Raw genomic sequence first — 19,885 nt, forward strand, 5'->3', positions numbered from 1 at the left:
GAAGAAAGGACAAACTTTTTTTCTTTCTCCACATTCCTTAGGATTATATACCAATGATGTATCCTGCCTAAGGACAGTCTTTGGATTCAACCTTCTGTTATCTTAAAATGTTAATTATGGGAGTAGACCTGGTCTTTACAAGGATGTATCTTGCCTGAGGACAGTGTTATCTTAAAATGTAAATTATGGGAGTAGGTCTGATGAGGTCTTTACAACCTCCAGACATTCTTTGGATTCACTGGAGAGTATATAACCTCATTATTAACACTAGCAAGCGGGTACTCTTTCTGCCCCCTTCTGATGCCTATGTCAGAAGCTTTCTCTATCTCCTTTATACTTTAATAAAACTTAACTACACAAAAGCTCTGAGCGATCAAGCCTCGTCTCTGGCCCCGGATTGAATTCTTCTCCTCCGGGGGCCAAGAATCCCGGTGTATTCTCGTGATTCAACAACAACCTTTCAAAAGGAAAATCTTTTTTGAAAGTCAAGTTCCTGAAAGATTTCCAAACTTTTGGCATTTTGTCTTTTGAGAAGTCTGTGGAAGAAATGATGTTGAGGGTGGAGGTGTTTACTTTTGGTGACTTGGATTCTTGTTGAGTGTTTGATTTTCCTTAATAGGGGAGAAGGGAACCTTTAGGGGGTGACTAGAGGGAAGGGGTAGGTTGTGGGATGGAATGACTGTTTGGCAGGATGGGCAAGTGTTTCTTTAGTTTTGGGAAAGAAAATTGCTTTCCCTAAGTCTTACTCAGGAATTAAGCCTCAATGCCTCCCAACTCACTGGTTTGAGATTTGACTTTTACCTTGGGAAAGAGATGATTTGTAATATTTCTTCCAAAGCAGCACCTGCAGTGTTTGTTAGATGGAGAACCATGGATGGCATTTTTTTTTCTTTTTTTAGTTTGGCTTCTGCCATGTTTAATTTTTGACTCCAAGGAACATCCCAGCTTCTAGAGGGTAGAGACGTAATAATACAGTATTCCCTGGAGCTGAGAGCCTAGGAACCTCCCCAGCCTGGTTTCCTTGTGATGTTCAACGAAAGCTGGGCTCCATTCTCTTAATCTCTGAACATGTACAGTTTAGGGTGGAAAAGATTGGATGTGTTTGTGCCAATGTCTTGGGCTTCCCATATAGCTCAGTTGGTAAAGAATCCACCTGCAATGCAGGAGACCCTGGTTTGATTCCTGGATAGGGAAGATCCTCTGGAGAAGGGATAGGCTACCCACTCCAGTATTCTTAGGCTTCCCTTGTGGCTCAGCTGGTAAAGAATCTGCCTGCAATGTGGGAGACCTGGGTTCGATCCCTACGTTGAGAAGATCCCCCAGAGAAGGGAAAGGCTACTCACTCCAGTATTCTGGCCTGGAGGATTCCATGGACTGTATAGTTCATGGGGTCACAAAGAGTTGGACACGACTGAGCAACTTTCATAAGAAGATCTTGTGCCAATGTTTCAGTTCAAAAATGCTCTTAAAGCAGAAGGTGATGGCAAGAGCATGTTTCCTGTACATAAACCATCTTTATTTTCTGTTGGGCTGGGATGATGAGAGAATGGGAACAAGGGCCAGCTGTGAGCAGGGCTTGTTCATAGAGAATTTCTCACCCTTCTCTGCCACCTTTTTCTTTGTTCATCTTAGGCAAAGAGTCACTTGGCATCTTGCCAAATGCATTCTAAGGCAGTAGTTGTGATACTTATTGAGTATTCACAATGTATTAAGCACAGTGTGCTAAGGCTTTATTGTCTTTCAACATAAAATTCTTGCCTAAGATTAAAACTGCTTGTCTTATAGAAGATAGTGAATCTGTACACTTTTCTTTTAGATGAGCCATGGATGTAGCATTTTGTTAAAATGCTTTTCAACAAGCAAAAATAAAATTTAAGCTTGTGTTAAGAAAAATAGGTATGACTTGAATTTCTAATGGAGACTTTTTTCTTTCAGGAATGCACCATGGTACTTCTGCCCTTACTTTTGGGGAAAATGATTAGTTACTTTGAAAACCCCAAAGGTTCTAATGCTTTGCATGATGCATACATCTGCGCTGCAGTGCTGAGTGCCTGTGTACTCCTGTGGGCCATTCTGCACCACTTGAACTTCAATCATCTTCAGCGCGTGGGGATGAGGCTTAGAGTGGCCACCTCCCATATGATCTACCACAGGGTAAGTGTCACTTGGTACTGCACTGCATACCTCTGCTAAAGCGTCAGAAGCGTTTTGTAACTGGCATCATTGATGCTTTACTAGAGAAGCTTGCTATTTGCATCAAGTCAAGTTTGTTGTCATTTAAGCAAACTTTACTAATATATAACTAAAAGTTTTTGAGAGCAAGTCAAGGCCACCTTTGATAAATTTAATCTACAGGCTGTTGCATAATACCCACTAAATTTATAATGAAATCTAATTAAAAAATAAGTATGAAAAGTATCTAGTTGATTTTCAGTGTTTTCCCTGCCTAAATCTCAGTGGTATTTATGGAAATTTTGTTATTGTTGTAAATTTCATTTACATCAAATTTATGTTTAAAAATGAGGTTTAGTGATTGGATCTCTAAAATTAAATCTAGGAAACAAGAATGTATTTGAGAAAGTTTATGATTGTATTTTTGAATTATCCATTTAATTATATTCAATATAATTGTTTTAACTAAAAATATATATGGGCTCCCCTGGTGGCTCAAATGGTAAAGAGTCTGCCCACAGTGCAGCAGACCCGGGTTGAATCACTGAATTAGGAAGATCCCCTGGAGAAGGAAATGGCAAGCCACTCCAATATTCTTACCTGGAAAATCCCATAGACGGAGGAGTTTGGTGGGCTACAGTCCATGGAGTCACAAAGAGTTGGACACGACTAAGTGACTAATACTTTCACTTTCAAATATATATATATATATAAATGGAATCTATGCCAAAAACAGATTCACTGTGTTCTACAGTTAAGGTTACTTTTAATGGTATTAGGAAAAATAGTTGTATGTTCAGGACAAAGCTTGAAATTTTCCACTGGTTTTAGTAATTTTGGAGAGAATTTGTTGCTGTTCATTCAAGTTACTGTCTTAAAACAATATTTCCTTTTTTTCTGTAATAAAGATTACAGGAGTTTTTTTTTTTTTTTTTTTTTCCTGCACTGAATGGAGTGTGGGATCTGTTCACCAATCAGGGACTGAACACAGGTCCAAGGCAGTAAAAGCACTGAGTCATAACCACTGAACCACCAGGGCCTTCCCTGCATTATAGCACTTCTCATAAGACCTACATTGATGTGTTCAGTGACTTTACATTGAGAAATGCCATAGCATTATTCCACAGTTTACTCTGATCTTAACTGATATAAAAGGAGTAAGGATTTCAGATGTCTTTACAAAGGAATTGACACAAATACACTGCCAGTAATTAAAGGGCCCTTTATAAACTTGATCCTGGATACCTCTTTACCTTGGGCTATTTGCTTTAAAATAAATCCTTATTTAACTGTGTCATATACTTGAAATTAGATCTTTAAGTGTTTTGTTCCACACACACAAAAAAACATGTGGTAATGGATATGTTAATTTGTTTTACTGCAGTAATCATTTCCCAATGTATATTTATATCAAAACATCATGTTGTACACCATAAACATATATAGTTTTTATTTTAAAAAGTCCTCATTGAAAACTAAAAACAAAACATTTAAATTGAAATTATCACCACTTTTACTTGGTTGCTCCTTCCCTAGAGCTTCTGTTTCTTGGGAGTACTTGTCCTGGAAAAATTCAGGATTACTTCTCCTCATCTTCCCTTGAGCAAAGTGTTGTTAACCTCAGGGCTGTGTGAACTCGGAGCCCTGGCATCTCACTGTGCTTAACTACAGCATCTAAGCCAGTTTCTTCCTGGGTAATGTGGAAAGGGCAACAGTGACTGTACACTCTAGTCAGAGGTCTGGTTTGTCATTCATCTTCATCTTTTTTATTCTGTGGCATCAACTATTAGGAGACAAATACCCAGATTTCCCCATAAATTAGCTAGATGTTTATCTTTCTGGATCATGCTTAATGCCCATAAAGAGGAAATTTCACCAACACAGCACAGTGAAAACCTTAAGTTAGGCTTGAGGTAATGGTTCAGTCAAAGCTGGGTCTTTGCCATTGTTCACCTGTTTTTCTTCCTCTTTCCACTGACACTTTGGAAAGCTGCTTTTGGAAAATCCAATCTGACTTGGCACATACGCATGTGTGAATGTAAACATCTCTCAAGGTGTTTATTTGCCAGCTTGATTATTCTTGAAAAGATTGTCCCTGTATCAAATCAAGAATTATTGGGATTAAAACTATGGACATAACCTGAAGTAGTTCCAGAACATGAGAAAGACACATTTCTTCATGCATAGCCTTGCATCTAGAGTCCTGCTGGGGTACAGAAATAAGACACTTCTTCTTTGCAGGTTATGGGGGGGCTGATTCCTTAGGGCAAAGCTGGTGCTGCCAAGTGGCTCTGAAAGACCCCTCTGAATGTTTGTGGTTCATGCTCAGGCCCCATCTCCTGATCCCTGGTCCTGGGTAGGAATCAGATTAAGATGTTAAAAATGAATGACTGCTCAGCTCATAGTTGTAGTTTATCTACACTGTGGAATCCGGGCTTGGGCACGTCTCAAGAAGATCTCTAAGGCTGCACATCTGCTGGTCCTAAAATGGCCCATTCAGCATTTTCATGCTCTTTTCAGCTGAATTTTGATCTTGTGGGAGGGATCATATGTAAAATGACTTGTTATTTATTTACATTTCCACAGCTTCGATAAAATTACTTTTGATCATTGATTTTTAAAAACTATGATAAAATATATACAACATAAAATTTACCATTTAACTCATTTAAAGTGCCCTATTTAGTGACATTAGGTACATTCACCTGGTTGTGGAAACATCACCATTATTCATCTCCAGAACTTTTCATCTTCCCAAACGAACTTCTGCAACCATTAAACACTAACTCCCCAGGCTACTCCCCCTTACAACCATCACCATTCTACTTCTCTCTCTGAGTTTGACTATTCTGGATGCCTCATATAAGTGAAATCATACAATGTTTGTCATCTATTTTACATATGGTAATACACATGTTTCAGTGCTATTCTCTCAAAACATCCTACTCTCGCCTTCTCCCACATAGTCCAAAAGTCTGTTCTTTACATCTGTGTCTCTTTTGCTGTCTTGCATATAGGATCATCATTACCATCTTTCTAAATTCCATATATATGTGTTAATATACTGTATTGGTGTTTCTCTTTCCAATTTACCTCACTCTGTATAATAGGCTCAAGTTTCATCCACTTCATTAGAACTGACTCAAATGCATTCCTTTTTATAGCTGAGTAATATTCCATTGTGTATGTGTACCACAGCCTTCTTATCCATTTGTCTGCCGATGGACATCTAGGTTGTTTCCACGTCCTACATATTCTGAACAGTCCTGCGATGAACATTGGGCACTCTTGCAATTCTGGTTTCCTTGGTGTGTATGTCCAGCAGTGGGATTGCTGGGTCATATGTCTAGTCAAGGCTATGGTTTTTCCAGTGGTCATGTATGGATGTGAGAGTTGGACTGTGATGAAAGCTGAGCACTGAAGAAGAATTGATGCTTTTGAACTGTGGTGTTGGAGAAGACTCTTGAGAGTCCCTTGGACTGCAAGGAGATCCAACCAGTCCATCCTGAAGGAGATCAGCCCTAGGATTTCTTTGGAGGGAATGATGCTGAAGCTGAAACTCCAGTACTTTGGCCACCTGATGCGAAGAGTTGACTCATTGGAAAAGACTCTGATGCTGGGAGGGATTGGGGGCAGGAGGAGAAGGGGATGACAGAGGATGAGATGGCTGGATGGCATCACTGACTCGATGGACGTGAGTTTGGGTGAACTGCAGGGGTTGGTGATGGACAGGGAGGCCTGGCATGCTGTGATTCATGGGGTCGCAAAGAGTCGGACACGACTGAGCAACTGAACTTATCTGAACTGAACTGATGACAGTTCTATTTCCAGTTTTTTAAGGAATCTCCACACCTCACTGTGGTTTTGATTTGTATTTCTATAATAATGAATGATGATGAGCATATTTTCTTTTCATGTGTTTATTAGACATATGTATGTCTTCTTTGGAGAAATGTCTGTTTAGTTCTTTGGCCCACTTTTTGATTGATTTGTTCATTTTTCTGATATTAAGCTGCATGAGCTGCTTGTGTATTTGGGAGATTAATTCTGTCAGTCGTTTCATTTGCTGTTATTTTCTCCCATTCTGATGGCTGCCTTTTCACCTTGCTTATAGTTTCCTTCATTGTGCCAAAGCTTTTAAGTTTAATTAGGTCCTATTTGCTTATTTTCATTAATCTTGGAGGTGGCTGATAGAGGATCTTGCTGTGATTTATGTCAGAGTGTTCTGCATATATTTTCCTCTAAGAGTTTTATAGTTTCTGGCCTTACATTTAGATCTTTAATTCATTTTGAGTTTATTTTTGTGTATGGTGTTAGATAGTGTTCTAGTTTCATTCTTTTACACATGGTTGACCAGTTTTCCCAGAACCACTTGTTAAAAAGATTGTCTTTTCTCTACTGTATACTTTGCCTCCTTTGTCAAAGATAAGGTGTCTGTGGGTGTGTGGATTTATCTCTAGGCTTTCTATTTTGTTTCATTGCTATATATTTCTGTTGTGTGTGTGTGTGTGTGATCTCTCTCATATACCAGATACCATACTGTCTTGATGGACTGTGGCTTTTGTAAGTAGAGCCTGAAGTCAGGTAGAGTTGGATGTCCTCCAGTTCCAGTCTTTCTTTCTCAAGATAGCTTTGGCTATTCGAGGTGTTTGGTATTTCCATACAAATTGTGAGATATTTGTTCTAGCCTCTGTGAAGAATAATGTGGGGTAGCTTTGAATAGGGGATGACATTGAATCTATAAATTGCTTTGGATAGTATACCGTCATTTTTCACTATATTGATTCTTCCCAATCCATGAACATGTTATATTTCTCCATCTATTAGGTCCTCTTTGATTTTCTTTTCACTAGTGTTTTTATAAGTTTTTCTATGTATAGGTCTTTAGTTTCTTTAGGTAGATATATTCCTAAGTATTTTATTCTTTCCGTTGCAATGGTGAATGGAATTGTTTCCTTAATTTCTCTTTCTGTTTTCTCATTATTAGTGTATAGGGATGTAAGGGATTTCTCTGTGTTGATTTTATACCCTGAAACTTTACTATAGTCATTGATTAGTTCTAGTAATTTTCTGGTGGAGTCTTTAGGGTTTTCTATGTAGAGGGTCATGTCATCTGCAAACAGTGAGAGTTTTACTTCTTCTTTTCCAATTTGGATTTCTTTTATTTCTTTTTCTGCTCTGATTGCTGTGGCCAAAACTTCCAAAACTATGTTGAATAGTAATGGTGAAAGTGGGCACCTTTGTCTTATTCCTGTCTTTAGAGGAAATGCATTCAATTTTTCACCATTGAGGATAATGTTTGCTGTGGGTTTGTCATATATAGCCTTTATTATGTTGAGGTATGTTCCTTCTATTCCTGCTTTCTGGAGAGTTTTTATCATAAATGGATGTTGAATTTTGTCAAAGGCTTTCTCTGCATCTATTGAGATAATCATATGGTTTTTATTTTTCAATTTGTTAATGTGGTGTATTACATTGATTGATTTGCAGATATTGAAGAATCCTTGCATCCCTGGGATAAAGCCCACTTGGTCATGGTGTATGATCTTTTTAATGTGTTGTTGGATTCTGATTGCTAGAATTTTGTTAAGGATTTTTGCATCTATGTTCATCAGTGATATTGGCCTGTAGTTTTCTTTTTTTGTGGGATCTTTGTCAGGTTTTGGTATTAGGGTGATGGTGGCCTCATAGAATGAGTTTGGAAGTTTACCTTCCTCTTCAATTTTCTGGAAGAGTTTGAGCAGGATAGGTGTTAGCTCTTCTCTAAATTTTGGTAGTATTCAGGTGTGAAGCCGTCTGGACCTGGGCTTTTGTTTGCTGGAAGATTTTTGATTACAGTTTCAATTTCCGTGCTTGTGATGAGTCTGTTAAGATTTTCTATTTCTTCCTGGTCGAGTTTTGGAAAGTTGTACTTTTCTAAGAATTTGTCCATTTCTTCCACGTTGTCCATTTTATTGGCATAGAATTGTTGATAGTAGTCTCTTATGATCCTTTGTATTTCTGTGTTGTCTGTTGTGATCTCTCCGGTTTCATTTCTAATTTTATTGATTTGATTTTTCTCCCTTTGTTTCTTGATCAGTCTGGCTAATGGTTTGTCAATTTTATTTATCCTTTTAAAGAACCAGCTTTTGGTTTTGTTGATTTTTGCTATGGTCTCTTTTGTTTCTTTTGCATTTATTTCTGCTCTAATTTTTAAGATTTCTTTCCTTCTACTAACCCTGGGGTTCTTCATTTCTTCCTTTTCTAGTTGCTTTAGGTGTAGAGTTAGGTTATTTATTTGACTTTTTTCTTATTTCTTGAGGTGTGCCTGTATTGCTATGAACTTTCCCTTAGGACTGCTTTTACTGTGTCCCACAGGTTTTGGGTTGTTGTGTTTTCATTTTCATTCGTTTCTATGCAAATTTTGATTTCTTTCTTGATTTCTTCTGTGATTTGTTGGTTATTTAGCAGCATGTTGTTCAGCCTCCATGTGTTGGAATTTTTAATACTTTTTCTCCTGTAATTGAGGTCTAATCTTACTGCATTGTGGTCAGAAAAGATGCTTGGAACGATTTCTATTTTTTTGAATTTACCAAGGCTAGCTTTATGGCCCAGGATGTGATCTATCCTGGAGAAGGTTCCATGTGTGCTTGAGAAAAAGGTGAAATTCATTGTTTTGGGATGAAATGTCCTATAGATATCAATTAGGCCTAACTGGTCTATTGTATCATTTAAAGTTTGTGTTTCCTGGTTAATTTTCTGTTTAGTTGATATATCCATAGGTGTGAGTGGGGTATTAAAATCTCCCACTATTATTGTGTTATTGTTAATTTCTCCTTTCATACTTGTTAGCATTTGTCTTACATACTGCGGTGCTCCTGTGTTGGGTGCATATATATTTATAATTGTTATATCTTCTTCTTGGATTGATCCTTTGATCATTATGTAGTGACCTTCTTTGTCTCTTTTCACAGCCTTTGTTTTAAAGTCTATTTTATCTGATATGAGTATTGCTACTCCTGCTTTTTTTTGGTCCCTATTTGCATGGAACATCTTTTTCCAGCCCTTCACTTTCAGTCTGTATGTGTCCCCTGTTTTGAGGTGGGTCTCTTGTAGACAATATATGTAGGGGTCTTGTTTTTGTATCCATTCATCCAGTCTTTGTCTTTTGGTTGGGGCATTCAACCCATTTACGTTTAAGGTAATTACTGATAAGTATGATCCCGTTGCCATTTACTTTATTGTTTTGGGTTCGAATTTATACACCTTTTTTGTGTTTCCTGTCTAGAGAATATCCTTTAGTATTTGTTGGAGAGCTAGTTTGGTGGTGCAGAATTCTCTCAGCTTTTGCTTGTCTGAAAAGCTTTTGATTTCTCCTTCATACTTGAATGAGATCCTTGCTGGGTACAATAATCTGGGCTGTAGGTTATTTTCTTTCATCATTTTAAGTATGTCTTGCCATTCCCTCCTGGCTTGAAGAGTTCCTATTGAAAGATCAACTGTTATCCTTATGGGAATTCCCTTGTGTGTTATTTGTTGTTTTTCCCTTGCTGCTTTTAATATTTGTTCTTTGTGTTTGATCTTTGTTAATTTGATTAATATGTGTCTTGGGGTGTTTCTCCTTGGGTTTATCCTGTTTGGGACTCTCTGGGTTTCTTGGACTTGGGTGATTATTTCCTTCCCCATTTTAGGGAAGTTTTCCACTATTATCTCCTCAAGTATTTTCTCATGGTCTTTCTTTTTGTCTTCTTCTGGGACCCCTATGATTCGAATGTTGTAGCATTTAATATTGTCTTGGAGGTCTCTGAGATTGTCCTCATTTCTTTTAATTCGTTTTTCTTTTATCCTCTCTGATTCATTTATTTCTACCATTGTATCTTCTAATTCACTAATCCTATCTTCTGCCTCTGTTATTCTACTATTTGTTGCCTCCAGAGTGTTTTTAATTTCATTTATTGCATTATTCATTATATATTGACTCTTTTTTATTTCTTCTAGGTCCTTGTTAAACCTTTCTTGCATCTTCTCAATCCTTGTCTCCAGGCTATTTATCTGTGATTCCATTTTAATTTCAAGATTTTGGATCAATTTCACTATCATTATTTGGAATTCTTTATCAGGTAGATTCCCTATCTCTTCCTCTTTTGTTTGGTTTGGTGGGCATTTATCCTGTTCCTTTATCTGCTGGGTATTCCTCTGTCTCTTCATCTTGTTTAAATTGCTGAGTTTGGGGTGTCCTTTCTGTATTCTGGCAGTTTGTGGAGTTCTCTTTATTGTGGCTTTTCCTCACTGTGTGTGGGTTTGTACAGGTGGCTTGTCAAGGTTTCCTGGTTAGGGAAGCTTGTGTCGTGTTCTGGTGGGTGGAGCTGTATTTCTTCTCTCTGGAGTGTAATGAAATGTCCAGTAATGAGTTATGAGATGTCTATGGTTTTGGGGTGACTTTGGGCAGCCTGTATCTTGAAGCTCAGGGCTGTGTTCCTTTGTTGCTGGAGAATTTGCTTGGTGTGTCTTGCCCTGGAACTTGTTGGCCCTTGTATGGTGCTTGGTTTCAGTGTCAGTATGGAGGCATTTGATGAGCTCCTGTCAAATAATGTCCCTTGGAGTCAGGAGTTCCCTGGAGTCAGGGTTTGGACTTAAGCTTCCTGCTTCCAGTTATCGGTCTTATTTTTACAGTAGCTTCAAAACTTCTCCTTCTATACAGCACCATTGATAAAACATCTACATTAAAGATGAAAAGTTTCTCTACTGTGAGGGTCACTCAGAGAGCTTCACAGCGTTACATGGAGAAGAGAAGAGGGAGGAGAGAGTTAGAGGTGACCCAAATGAGATGAGGTGGACTCAATAGTGGAGAGAGTGGGCTAGCCAGTAGTCACTTACTTATGTGCACTCCACAACTGGACCACTCAGAGATGTTCACGGAGTTATACATAGAAGAGAAGAAGGAGGAAGGAGAAAGAGGTGGCCTGAAGGATAAAAGGGGGGAATGAAAAGGGGGGAGGCAGATCCAGCCAGTAATCAGTTCCCTAAGTGTTCTCCACCGTCTGGAACACACAGAAATTCACAGAGTTGGGTAGAGTGGAGAGGGGTTAGGGAGGAGACACAGGCGACCTGGTGGAGAAAAAGGAGAGTCCAAAGGGAGATAGAGCAGTCAAGCCAGTAATCTCGCTCCCTAGTGAAAAATGGGTCCTGAAGATTGGGTTCTTAAAGGTACAAAATTGGTAACAAATACATAAAAGCAAAAATTAAAAACCTAAAGTAGATTTTGAAATTTCAAAAATACGATATTAAAGAAAAGAAGAAGGAAAAGAAAGAGAGAAAAAACGAACAAAGAAAAACAAACAAGGTCGTGAAAATTATAAAGAAAATACAGGTACAAAATTGATAACTAATACCAAAAAGCAAAAATTAAAAATCTAGAGTAGAGTTTGGAATTTCAAAAATACAATGTTAAAAAAAAGGAAGAAGAAAAATGAAGAGAGAAAACAAACAAACAAACAAAAACAATGTCGCAAAAATTATAAAGAAAATACAGGTACAAAATTGATATCAAATACCATAAAGCATAAATTAAAAATCTAGAGTAGAGTTTGGAATTTCAGGTATACAATGTTATATAAAAGAAGAAGAGAAAGAAACAGAGGAAAGAAAAAAAAAGTCACAGAAATTATAAAAAAAAAACTATAGGTACAAAATTGATAACATATACCAAAAAGCTAAAATTAAAAATCTGGAGTAGAGTTTGAAATTTCAAAAATACAGTGTTAAAGAAAAGAAGAAAACAAACAAAAAAAACAAAACAAGGTCAAAAAATTATAAAATATATATATATGAAGTTTGCTGAAGAAAAAAATAGGTTTTTTTTTTTTTTTGCAAAGTAATAGGTTATAAAAGTGAAAATTGAAGGAACAATAGAGGACTTAAAATTAAAAAAAATTAAAAAAAAGAAAAGAAAGAAAGAATGATCGTAAAAATATATCTAGGACTTTCTCTGGTTTTGTTGTGAGTATTGTGGGTTCAGTTCATTTTTGGCTAGTTCCTTGGTCTGACTTATATTTCTCAAGATCTATAGGCCCCTTCCTATGTAGTCCGTAGTAACCATGGGGTTTTAATCTATTGCCTGTAGCTTCCAAGGCGTTTCCCTCTGTTATAGCTTCTTCTGATTGCTGGTCTCTTCAGTGTCTGGTTTCCGCCCTGACACAAAAGGGAAGGTGGAGGACACTTTTTTTTTTTTTTTAAAGCTCACTTATTCAGTCGCGCTGTGGGGAGGGAGGGAGGGATGCTGCAAACAAACAACACTGGCGTGCACTCGCAGTGCCTCAACCACACTGGGTCTGCCCCCACTCACGGCGTGTGTAGCCTCCCTGTCCACACTGCTCGGGCTCTAGGTTGTTCCGCTGGGAACAATCCAAGGCTGGCCCTGGGCTGCATGCACCTCCCAGGTCCAAGCCGCTCAGGTTCAGGCACTCGGGTAGTCCTCAGAGGCACAGACTCAGTTGGGCCTGCGTTTTGTGCTCTTCCCAGGTCCGAGCAGCTCAGGTGATGAGGTGTTTGGCGAGTGCCAATGCTGCGACTTATCGCCTCCCCGCCACTCGGTTATCTGGGTGTAAAACCGGCGCACCTTCTCAGGCAGATGTTGACCGTCCAGACCCCCAAGAAGTTTTAGTTAGCAAAGAAGCCTGCTTACAGTTTTACAGATAATGTCTCTCTGGGGCTACAATTGCCCCCTTCTGGCTCTGGCTGCCTGTCACCAGAGGGGGAAGGTCTGCAGCCGGCTATCTCTGTTCAGTCCTTTGTTCCGTGCGTGGGCCTGGCGGTGTCTTAGGTTAGGGCTGGCTTTTCGCATGGTAGATATCCCACAGTATGGTTTGCTAGCCCAAATTATTTCGCTCAGATAGTGCTCAGGGTATTCAGGCCAGATTCTTACTCTAAGCGATGCAGCCCACGCTGCGCCTCCCTGCTCAGCCCCCACTTGCTACTGGCGTGTGCAGGCGTCTGCGCTGCTTCTCCACTGGGGGAGTTACTGTAGGGCTCGCAATCTGTGAGTTTTAATTGTTTATTTATCTTTTCTCCCTATTATGTTGCCCTCTGTGCTTCCAAAGCTTGGCACAGTTTCGGCAGTGAGAAGGTTTCCTGGTGTTTGGAAACTTCTCTCTTTTTAAGACTCCCTTCCCAGGATGGAACTCTGTCCCTCCCTCTTTTATCTCTGTTTTTGTCTTTTATATTATTTCCTACCTCCTTTCGAAGAGTTAGGTTGCTTTTCTGGGTGCCTGATGTCCTCTGCCGGCATTCAGAAGTTGTTTTGTGGAATTTACTTGATGTTTAAATGCTCTTTTGATGAATTTGTGGGGGAGAAAGTGTTCTCCCCGTCCTACTCCTCTGCCATTTTGGCTCCTCCTCCCACATGTTTTCTTGTAATTCAATTATTGAAGAGATTGTCTGCTTGCAACTTAATATGGTCTTTTTATACTCTTTAAAGCTGCTTGGGCATGGAAATAGTTACTTTACATGGAAGTAAATTTCCATATACATTTACCATTTATAAGGAAATGGTAAGTCATCTCTCTTATTCCCTTTTAATTCATGGTGGTATCAAACATTTCTCAGTTTTAGATTATGGGACATGTTGTAAATAATGAGATTTGAAATATGGCAAAAGGAAGATACTAGTTTTTATCATTTTCTTTCTTCTGAGGTTTTATTAGTACTTGTAATTGGATTAGGAAAATCTGAGTTTGTATTTTACACCTGATTTTTTTCTCATGTTGTTTCTATTTAATAAGAGAACCATACTTATTTTTATATTCTTCTTTGTAAATATACCTAGTGAATGTATTAAACTCAAATAGAATCCATTATATATTTATTCTATAGTCTATAGGTGAATTTATATATAAATTATATTTATAGAATAAAGCGCATAACATTTTTGTAAGCTGTCTGCCATGCTTTCACATAATTGAAGGAAAGACAGAGATCTTTTGCTGAGTGATGCTACTTTATTTCAGTTATAACCATAGGTATCATCCTTTATGGCATCATAAGATCTTTGTTGATATTCTACGTCCTTGTTAATTCTTCACAAACTTTGCACAACAAAATGTTGGAGTCCATTTTCAGAGCACCAAAGCTGTTCTTCGATAGAAATCCAATAGGTAAGTCAGACACCAAGTTTCTCAGTAAGTATGTCTTATTAATGCATTTAGTTCCTGATTACATTTGATATTTGACAATGGATGAGATACTTAGAAGATAATCACTGTGCATATTGATCTATTTTCTACAAAAAACTTTACTGATCTGAATATGGGGGCATATAAGTTTTTATTCCAATTTTAGTGTGTGTGTAAAGATAAATGTTCACTTTGCAGAATGACTTAGAAACCCATTTGTTATGTGGCATATAAAATATCCTATGTTAGATGCAAACATGTTTTAATGTTGTTGACTAGTTTCTAAAAGCTGGCTGTGTCATACAGTGTTAAGTTAGGCTGTTGTCTAGATAGGACCTTCTTACAATGAATCTGCAAGAGACAGGCTGTGTGTTTCTTTCTTTTCCCACCCATTTCTGGAATCACAGAGCTCTGACATATGCCCATGCATTGAGGTTTACATAAAAATAGTAATAAAAATTCATTAAAATATCAAATTGGTAAAATGTAAGCATCTTTTTCAAAGAAACTAACTTTATAGTTTTACAGTGGACACTTGGTGACATGTAAGACCCTTTGTAGTACATAGCACATGGATCTTCAGTAGTAAGTTTCTCAATATGAGTGTCCCTGGAGGTTTCTCAGTGGTTTTTTCTTCCGCCTTGAGGCCTTTGACTTGTTTTGCTTCTGAAGGTAGCCTCCTGACCTGGGTTTCTATGAAGCGTTATTTCATCAGTGTACATGCTCCTTTGTTCAGTTGGTTGGACTTGTGCTGAGGTCCAGGGCAGCTTTATTTTTGTAGGCGATGATTGACAGGACTTGTTGAGGCAGGTATGTGGACTGGAGGGAGGATAGGAGTAGCCTTGGCCTGGCCATCAACTCACCATGTGACCAAGGCCAAAGCAGATGGATCCTATTGGACAGGCAAATCTCAAGGCAGGACGTGGTCTGTCTTGATTTAAAAGTGTGACTCTGCCTGAAGTCAGCTGCCTGGGTTCAGTCCTGGTGCTAGTTACAAATGGTAATAGTAGGTTATAGTTATATTAATATAATTCTTATGTGCTGGTTACTTAATTTCTTTGTGTCTGTTTTCTTGTCTCTAAATGGGGATTCTATTAATACACTTTTTGACTGTGTTAGAAATAAGCTTATTGATATACTCACAACACTTAGCTCATGGTCAGTGACTAGTGAACCTTACTGATGATGAGGAAATGCTATCTGGGAACTTCCTTTCTGTGAAATGGGAGTAATTTCACATGCCCTTCCTGTTTCACAAGACTCTTGTGAGGATTAATGCAAACTATTCAGGGAAGCATCTTGTGTAGATGTATTCAAAACATATTGTTTGGTCCAGGTAGTGAGCCAAGCACAGAATGGTTAACTACAAAGGCCCATACAGATCTCATTTTATTATGAAGCTGTAGTGAGGAAGTATTTGGAGAAGTCCATACTATTATGGCTGTGAAGTTGCTCCACTTTGTCAGTTAATGTAAAAACTATGGGCATCAAGTTGGGAGCCTCTGTTATTTCAGCCTCTGGGTGCTCATGACCACAGTTAACCAGGTTTTTCATGTTTAAGACCTGTAGGCTTCTCCAAATGCTGATTTATTTATTATTCAAGGATTTGGGATCAAGTTTAAATCTTCAAAGTCTCTAATCTTAGAGCAGTCAGCACACTGGTGCTTGTCTTCCTCCCCTTCCTCTATCTCTTAGCAGAATCTCATTCTTTCAGGAAAATAGAAGCCCAAATAAGTATTATACTACAAAGATTATAGGCCTGCTTTGCACAAAATGCTTCAGGGCCATCAGTTATTTACTCCTTCAGTGATATATTCAGTTGAACTCTTTCCTATAGTTTATTGTCAAAGTAAAATTTACAATAGGTTATTTATGGTGGACTTGCTTGCTGGTTTGTGATCACATGAAGAGAAAACCACATGTATTTATACTTTGGAAGCTCTGGTTCCTAGAACCAGACTATCTAAGCTTCCAAATTCTGTGTCTGTCAATCAAGGAAATGAAACCGTCAGACATGTAATACATTTCCCTGGGGTTTAGTTGAGCATTGAAGGCAAATCGTGGTGCTTATGTGGGTGAAATATTTGGTGCCTAATAGTTTTGTCTTTGGAAAAGGCAATGGCACCCCACTCCAGTACTCTTGCCTGGAAAATCCCATGGACAAAGGAGCCTGGAAGGCTGCAGTCCATGAGGTCGCTAAGAGTCGGACACGACTGAGCGACTTCACTTTCACTTTTCATTTTCATGCATTGGAGAAGGAAATAGCAACCTACTCCAGTGTTCTTGCCTGGAGAATCGCAGGGATGGGGGAGCCTGATGGGCTGCCGTCTATGGGGTCACACAGAGTCGGACACGACTGAAGTGACTTAGCAGCAGCAGCAGTTTTGCCTTATAAACTAAAGGAAATTAAGAAATAATGAGGAATTCAGCCATTTTTAAACATAAGTAGACATTTAAAAACTATTGTTGGACAGGCTTCAGCAATATGTGAACTGTGAACTTCCTGATGTTCAAGCTGGTTTTAGAAAAGGCAGAGGAACCAGAGATCAAATTGCCAACATCCGCTGGATCATGGAAAAAGCAAGAGAGTTCCAGAAAAACATCTATTTCTGCTTTATTGACTATGCCAAAACCTTTGACTGTGTGGATCACAATAAACTGTGGAAAATTCTGAAAGAGATGGGAATACCAGACCACCTGATCTTCCTCTTGAGAAATTTGTATGCAGGTTAGGAAGCAACAGTTAGAACTGGACATGGAACAACAGACTGGTTCCAAATAGGAAAAGGAGTACGTCAAGGCTGTATATTGTCACCCTGCTTATTTAACTTATATGCAGAGTACATCATGAGAAACGCTGGACTGGAAGAAACACAAGCTGGAATCAAGATTGCCGGGAGAAATATCAATAACCTCAGATATGCAGATGACACCACCCTTATGGCAGAAAGTGAAGAGGAACTCAAAAGCCTCTTGATGAAGGTGAAAGTCGAGAGTGAAAAAGTTGGCTTAAAGCTCAACATTCAGAAAACGAAGATCATGGCATCTGGTCCCATCACTTCATGGCAAATAGATGGGGAAACAGTGTCAGACTTTATTTTTCTGGGCTCCAAAATCACTGCAGATTGTGATGGCAGCCATGAAATTAAAAGACACTTACTCCTTGGAAGGCAAGTTATGACCAACCTAGATAGCATATTCAAAAGCAGAGACATTACTTTGCCAACGAAGTTTCATCTAGTCAAGTCTATGGTTTTTCCTGTGGTCATGTATGGATGTGAGAATTGGACTGTGAAGAAGGCTGAGCGCCAAAGAATTGATGCTTTTGAGCTGTGGTGTTGGAGAAGAGTCTTGAGAGTCCCTTGGACTGCAAGGAGATCCAACCAGTCCATTCTGAAGGAGATCAGCCCTGGGATTTCTTTGGAAGGAATGATGCTAAAGCTGAACCTCCAGTACTTTGGCCACCTCATGTGAAGAGTTGACTCATTGGAAAAGACTCTGATGCTGGGAGGAATTGGGGGCAAGAGGAGAAGGGGATGACAGAGGATGAAATGTCTGGATGGCATCACTGACTCGATGGACGGAGTCTGGGTAAACCCCGGGTGTTGGTGAGGGACAGGGAGGCCTGGTGTGCTGTGATTCATGGGGTCGCAAAGAGTCGGACACGACTGAGCGACTGACCTGATCTGATCTGATCTGATCGGGCAGGGAATTGGAACGTAGGTGGAGATGTTAGATATTCTGGTTCTGCTGGAACAGAGCTTTGGAAGAGCTGTGCTAGCCACTTCTCTTGGCCTCAGGTTCTAACAGGTAAGAAGAGGGGGCCTTTTCACTCATCAAGCATTTACTGATCATCTACTGGTTATTAAGTTGTGGTCCCCAGCATTGAGACAAACAGTCCCTGTCTTTCTTCTTCTTCTTTTTTCTTTTTTTGTAGTTTTCCAAGTTTATCTCAGTTTATAACATAAGATATTTCAAATAAACCCTTAATTATACTGCATCAAAAAAAGTGCCCCCAATTAAAGTCATCATGTACAAAGGTTATTGTGATGTGGCCCATTGTTAAATAGATAGTTAGAAAGTTATTTTTTTTTCCCCAAATAAAGAAATTGTGTCTAAATGAGAGGGAGAAAGAGAGATTCCATTATTAAACTTGGAAACAAGGAAGTAGTGATATCAACTTGCTGGGCTGAAAAAAAATTGCAAAAGACCATCCAAGAGCATCTGAGAGCAAGTGATTGGGAAAAATCATGTAAGGTAATTTCCCAACACCTGACACCCACACAAGAAGGATGTCATTGTTAGTACTGTGGTGTTAGACTGTTGGACCTCTTTCTTTTTTTGAAGTGTTTATTTTTAACTTTTATATATATATATATATATATATATTTATTTATTTATTAAAACATTGTTGACTTACAATGTTTCAGGTGCACAGCAAGGTGATTCAGTTATACATATATATTATTTTTGAAATTATTTTCCATTAAAGCTTATTGTAAGATATTAACTATAGTTCCCTGTGCTATACAGTAAACCTCTGTTACTTGTTGCATGTCTATTTTTTTTTTAATTAGACATCTAGCATTCTATTCATACTAAGTCAAACAAGTGGAATCAAAATGTCATAAATTTTTTAGTTAGGCAAGAATTGTTCAGTTTTCTAAAATACATATATTATACATATTATTTATATATATGTATACACAAATTTTTCTACTATGCTTGATAAGGGTTTGAGAAAGAACATCAATAAAAAAAGATGGAGAAATTGGAAAACAAATAAATGGAATGGGAGTACTGAATATAAAATAGAAATAGTGAAACAAGCTAGGTAAAATTAAAAGATCACCATATGGTCCAATTGTTTTTAAACATGGCTGCTTATTAGAAACATCTGGAGTTCTGGAGGAAAAAAAGCAATACCTGGTTATTTATATTTTTCAAAACATTCCAAGATAATTCTGATATGCATCTGGATTTTAAAAAATGATTATGGGTTTTTTAAATAGCAGTTTTGATGATACAGATTTCTATTATTTTTCTGTTGACCAATCATGATACAATGGTATTATGTGAGTAATGGTTACATAATCACAATAATAAAAGATGTTTATCAAATAAATCAATAGCCAGACCCCCCCCCAAAAAAAAGATAATTAAAATTGCAAGTCATAAAGGGAACATGATTAACTTAATAATATACAATAATCACATACAATTTGGGGGGATCAAGCAGAATAACATGATAAGTGGGAATGCATCCATGCAACATGTTCTCATCTGCTCAGCCAGTCTCTGTCTTTTTTGGTGCATTTAATCCATTTATATTTAATGTAGTTATCCACATATGTGATCCTATTACCATTTTCTTGCTTTGGGTTTATTTTGTGTAAGTCTTTTCTTTCTCTTGAATTTCCTGCCTACAGAAGTTCCTTTAGCATTTATTGTGAAGCTGGTTTGGTGGTGCTGAATTCTCTGAACTTTTGCTTGTCTGGATAGCTTTTGATTTCTCCATCAAATCTTAAACAAGAGTCTTGCTCGGTGGAGTATTCTTGGTTTTG

At 38.2% G+C, this 19,885-nt stretch overlaps 1 protein-coding gene across 1 annotated transcript in view; it reads left to right on the top strand.

Annotated features, from left to right (window-relative positions):
• Positions 1-14,079: 14,079 nt before the first annotated feature.
• The window catches only part of LOC104970698 (ATP-binding cassette sub-family C member 4), a 102,610-nt gene continuing 96,804 nt past the window's right edge, over positions 14,080-19,885 (top strand). Inside the window, exon 1 of the mRNA XM_025000209.2 lies at positions 14,080-14,303. Coding sequence (XP_024855977.1) covers positions 14,249-14,303 — 55 coding nt within the window. The 5' untranslated portion in view covers positions 14,080-14,248. The remainder of the gene's footprint in view (positions 14,304-19,885) is intronic.

Source organism: Bos taurus, chromosome 12, assembly GCF_002263795.3.
Source record: "Bos taurus isolate L1 Dominette 01449 registration number 42190680 breed Hereford chromosome 12, ARS-UCD2.0, whole genome shotgun sequence".
In the NCBI taxonomy this organism is placed as follows: domain Eukaryota; kingdom Metazoa; phylum Chordata; class Mammalia; order Artiodactyla; family Bovidae; genus Bos; species Bos taurus.